This window comes from Eschrichtius robustus, chromosome 19 (assembly GCF_028021215.1).
Source record: "Eschrichtius robustus isolate mEscRob2 chromosome 19, mEscRob2.pri, whole genome shotgun sequence".
In the NCBI taxonomy this organism is placed as follows: domain Eukaryota; kingdom Metazoa; phylum Chordata; class Mammalia; order Artiodactyla; family Eschrichtiidae; genus Eschrichtius; species Eschrichtius robustus.
Window position 1 is genome coordinate 29,125,991 of NC_090842.1, and position 5,533 is coordinate 29,131,523.

At 41.1% G+C, this 5,533-nt stretch overlaps 1 protein-coding gene across 1 annotated transcript; it reads left to right on the plus strand.

Annotated features, from left to right (window-relative positions):
- The first annotated feature begins 5,023 nt into the window (after nt 1-5,023).
- On the plus strand, nt 5,024-5,533 carry LOC137753308 (large ribosomal subunit protein eL21-like). The gene has a single exon (XM_068528410.1). It carries the CDS (start codon nt 5,027-5,029, stop codon nt 5,507-5,509), a length of 483 nt encoding a protein of 160 aa, XP_068384511.1. The 5' UTR covers nt 5,024-5,026; the 3' UTR covers nt 5,510-5,533.

Consider the following 5,533-nt stretch of genomic DNA (forward strand, 5'->3'; position numbering starts at 1 on the left):
CAAAAACTGGGACCTAGCAAGAAAAAATCAGGCTGCTTAGACAATCACAAATGATTAAGAGATGACCAAGAGCTAGGTCAAGGTTAAATGATAAGTCTTGATCTCCTACTCAAGTCTGTTCCTTCAAGACTGTTTTGCCTAATATATAGAAACAAACACAGAGAGCCAAACAAAATGAGGAGACAGAAGAATATTTTCCAAATGAAAGAATAAGATAAAACCCCAGAAAAAACCTTAATGAAACAGAGATGGGTAATTTACCTGATAAAAATGTAAAAGTAATGGTCATGAAGATGCTCACCAAACTTGGGAGAGGATGGATGAACACAGCAGAACTTCAACAAAGAATAAACATGAGAAAGTACCACACAAATCACAGAGCTGCAGAATACAAAAACTGAACTGAAAAATACACTGGAGGGGTTCAACAGCAGAATAGAAGAAGCATTGAAAAGAATCAGTGATCTGGAAGACAGGGCAGTGGAACTCAACAAAACAGAGCAGCAAAGAGAAAAAAAGAACTTTAAAAAGTGAAGATAACTTAAGGAACCTATAGGACAACATCATGCAGAATAACATTCACATTATAGGGGAGAAGAGAAAAAGAGACTCACTTCAGATCTAAAGATGCACACAGACTGAAAGTGAGGAGATGGGCAATCTCTGTATTTTTTGGTTTCCCAGCACATGGAGATCAGCTCAGTGATTTGTGACCACCTGGAGGGGTGGGATAGGGAGAGTGGGAGGGAGGGAGATGCCAAGAGGGAAGAGATATGGGGACATATGTGTATGTATAACTGATTCACTTTGTTATAAAGCAGAAACTAACACACCATTGTAAAGCAATTATACTCCAATAAGGATGTTAAAAAAAAGTTATATTTACATCCTACAACAGTCTATTAAGTCTTCAATAGCATTATGTCTAGAAAACCAATGTACATACCTTAATTTAAAAATGCTTTATTGCTAAACAACACTAACAATCATCTGAGCCTTCAGCAAGTCATAATCTTTTTGCTGGTGGAGCGTCTTGCCTCGATGTTGATGGCTGCTGACTGATCAGGGTGGTGGTTGCTGAACACTGGATTGACTGCAGCAATTTTTAAAGATAAGACAACAATGCAGTCTGTGCACTGATTGATTGAATGATTTTTCTGTAGCATGAATGATTTCTCTGTAGCATGCAATGCTGTTTGATGGCATTTTACCCACAGTATGACTTCTTTCAAAATTGGAGTCAATTCTCCCAGACCCTGCTGCTGCTTTACCAATTAAATTTATGTACAATAGTATCATAAATCCTTGTTGTCATTTTAACAATCTTCACAACATCTTTACCAGGAGTAGAGTGCATCTCAAGAAGTCACTCTTTTTGCTCATCCATAAGAAGCAACTCCTCATCCGTTAAAGTTCTATCACGAGATGGCAGCAATTCAGTCACATCTTGAGTCTTCACTTCTAATTCTAGCTCTCTTGCTATTTCCATCACATCTGCAGTTACTTCCTCCAGGGAAGTCTTGAGCCCTTCAAAGTCATCCATGAGGGTTGGAATCAACTTCTTCTAAACTCTTGTTAGTGTTGATACTTTGACCTCTTCCCATGAATCGTGAATGTTCTTAATGGCATCTAGAATGATGAATCCTTTCCAGAAGGTTTTCAATGTGCTTTGTCCAGATCCATCAGAGGAATCACTATCTGTGGCGGCTATAGCCTTATGAAATGTATTTCTTAAATAACAAGACCTGAAAGTTGAAATTAGTCCTTGATCCATGGGCTACAGACTGGATGTTGTGTTAGCAGCATGAAAACAATAACAATTTTGTACATCTCCATCAGAGCTCTTGGGTGACCAGGTGCACTGTCAATGAGCAGTAATGTTTTGAAAGGAATCTTTTTTTCCTGAGCAATAGGTCTGAACAATGGGCTTAAAATATTCAGCAAACCATGTTGCAAACAAATGTGTTGTCATCCAGGCTTTGTTGTTCCATTTATAGAGCACAGACAGAGGAGATTTAGAATAATCCTTAAGGGCCCTAGGATTTTCAGAATGGTAAATGAGCATTGACTTCAGCTGAAAGTCACCAGCTGCTTTAGCCCCTAACAAGAGAGTCAGCCTGTCCTTTGAAGCTTTGACGCCAGACATTGACTTCTCCTCTCTAGCTATGAAAATACTAGAATGGCATCTTCTTCCAATATAAGGCTGTTTAACCTACATTGAAAATCTCTTGTTTAGTGTAGCCACCTTCACTAATGATTTTAGCTAGATAATCTGGATGATTTGCTGCAGTTTCTACTTTGGCACTTGCTGTATCACCTTGTACTTCTATGTTATGGTGACAGCTTCTTTCCTTAAACCTCATGAACCAAGCTCAGCTAGCTTCAAACTTTTCTTCTGCAGCCTCCTCACCTCTCTCAGCTGTCACAGAATTAAAGGAAGTCAGGGCCTTGCTCTAGATTAGATTTTGGCTTAAGAGAATGTTGTGACTGGTTTGATCTTCTATCTGACCACTAAAACTTTCTCCATATCAGCAATAAGGCTGTTTTGCTTTCTTATCATTAGTGTGTTCATTGGAGCAGCACTTTTAATTTCCTTCAAGAACCTTCCCTTTGCATTCACAATGAGGCTAACAGTTTGGCACAAGAGGCCTAGCTTTCAGTCTATCTCAGCTTTCAACATGCCTTCCTTAGTAAGCTTACTCATTTCTAGCTTTTGATTTGAAATAAGGGACGTGCAACTCTTTCTTTCTCTCGAATATTGAGAGGCCATTGTAGGCTTTTTAACTGGCCAAATTTCAATATAGTTTTGTCTTGGGGAATAGGGAGGCCTGAGGAGAGGGAGAGACAGAGGGGAATGGTCCATCGACGGAGTAGTCAGAACACACAAAACATTTATTAAGTTCGCCATCTTATATGAGCATGGTTCCTGGCGCCGCAAAACAATTACAATAGATCAAAGATCACTCATCACAGATCACCATAACACATATAGTAATGAAGAATGTTTGAAATATTGTGAGAATTACCAAAATGTGACATAGAGACACAAAGTGAGCAAATTCTTTCGGAAAAATAGCACCAATAGATTTGCTCTACACAGGGTTGCCACAAACTTTTAATTTGTAAAAAATGCAGTATCTGTAAAGCATAATAAAGTCAAGTGAAATAAAATGAGGTATGCCTATAAAGGAGCCCAGATAGATAGATAGATAGATAGATAGATAGATAGATAGATAGATAGATAGATAGATAGATAGATAGAGATGATAGATAGTGGATGAATGGATGGATGGGTAGATAAATTCACCTCTTATCAATCATCCCACTCTAAACAAAGAAATCTGTTTCCTACAGGTCAAGGTATAAAAGCTGTTCCCTAAGCCTCAAAGTTGTGCTCTAGCAACTGTGACAATACCAGCCATGCTGCCCACTGGGCTGGCCCTCTCCCCGCCCTGCACATTTATGGTCGAGCTTCCACACACCTTTGCTGGCCTTTATCCCCCCATCCATTCTTTAGGTCCCAATTTGAGACCCAACCCATCCATGGAGCACAGCAACCTCTTTGCCCAGGAATTCCCTTGTATTTGGACATAATCAAGTGACAGGTTTTTCTCTCCCCACTCTTCCCTTCCCAGGGAATAAAATGAGGTGCACACATACAAACTTTTAGCAGAGCAGAAGGGCTATGGTGGGCTGGGTCAGTCTCAGCTGTGGGAAGGGGGTTCATCTTGTAGATTTGTTACCTGGGGCAGTGCCAGGCAGGGCAGCTTCCCAGGTGCAGGTCCTGAGCCCACCTTGCACCTTGTTCCACCTCTGCCAGGAGGGGAAACCCGTGACTTTCAGCCAAGACCAGAGGCTGAGAGGGAGGAGAATCAGGCTTTGGGGGTCACGCAGAAAGGTCCAGAGCCCAAAGAGCCACTGAGGCAAGAGTAGAAAGAACAGGGACCCACAGGGGAAGGAACTACTTTCTGCCCATCTGAGGCAGGCTCCTAGGGACTTGATGGGAAAGTATAAAAAACAGGAAAGAAAAAACCTGCTGGCCCCAAACTCTGTTCTGCCTGTGAGTCATTTCAGTCTTTTGAGGTAATGAACTGTACTTTTCCCCTTTCCAAATATTACAGGGAAAAGGGACAATGATTAATGGTATAGGTTTGTAACTTAACTATTTTGTATGGTTTTCTCTTCCTTCTAAGTTCTAGGGTATCATATCACCTGCATCCCAGGATCCCTGAGGGAAGGGAATATTTTTTCCCCTTTTACTTTGCTGACCTCTGCTGGATGAGAGGCAATCCACAGGAGAAGGCTGATTTGTCTCTAAAGTTTTGTTTGGGTTTGATTTAGTAATTCAAATTCAAGATTGTTTGAAAAAAATAAAGGATTTTTCTGTAAACAAATAATTTTTAAAATTTACAACAAGAAAGTGTTAAATATTTTATGTTTTTACAATGATGAAAAAGCAGAAGTGATTGTGAAATACATGTACCTGTATTGTTGATGAGTGTGAAGTGATGTGACCCTACGGAATTGAATTTGTAGAACGTAAGGAGAGTAATTTTAAAAGGGCCTTTGGGGCGTCCCTGGTGGTGCAGTGGTTAAGACACAGGGGACACAGGTTCAAGACCTGGTCCGGGAAGATCCCACATGCCATGGAGCAACTAAACCCCGTGCGCCACAACTACTCAGCCTGCGCTCTGGAGCCTGTAAGCCACAACTACTGAAGCCCACGTGCCTAGAGTCCGTGCTCTGCAACAAGAGAAGCCACCACAGTGAAAAGCCCACCCACCGCGACGAAGAGTAGCCCTCGCTCTCCGCAACTAGAGAAAGCCCAGGCGCAGCAACGAAGACCCAACGCAGCCCAAAATAAATAAATAAAATAAATAAATTTATAAAAAATTTAAAAAATAAATAAAATCAAAGGGCCTTTGATCGAGTTGATCTTCTGCAAATCCAGAAGCCAGAAGTAATTTTAAAAAGTAAAAGTACTCACCTTTTGGCCGGAACTGCCATCTTCCAGTAATTGTCCAAAATGACCAACACAAAGGGAAAGAGGAGGAGCACCCGCTACATGTTCTCTAGGCCTTTTAGAAAACATGGAGTTCTTCCTTTGGCCACATACATGCGAATCTACAAGAAAGGTGATACTGTAGATATCAAGGGAATGGGCACTGTTCAAAAAGGAATGCCCCACAAATGTTACCATGGTAAAACTGGGAGAGCCTACAATGTTACCCAGCATGCTGTTGGCATCATTATAAATAAACAAGTTAAGGGCAAGATTCTTGCCAAGAGAATTAATGTGCATATCAAGCATATTAAGCGCTCTAAGAGCCGACACAGCTTCCTGAAACGGGTGAAGGAAAATGGTCAGAAAAAGAAGGAAGCCAAAGAGAAAGGTACTTGGGGTCAACTGAAGCACCAGCCTGCTCCACCCAGAGAAGCACACTTCATGAGAACCAACGGAAAGGAGCCTCAACTGTTGGAGCCCATTCCCCATGAATTCATGGCATGATGGGTGTAAAGAAAATAAAAGACC

Excerpts from the sequence above, each read along its gene's own strand:
- LOC137753308 (XM_068528410.1), top strand. The coding sequence starts at position 5,027 with ATGACCAACACAAAGGGAAAGAGGAGGAGCACCCGCTACATGTTCTCT.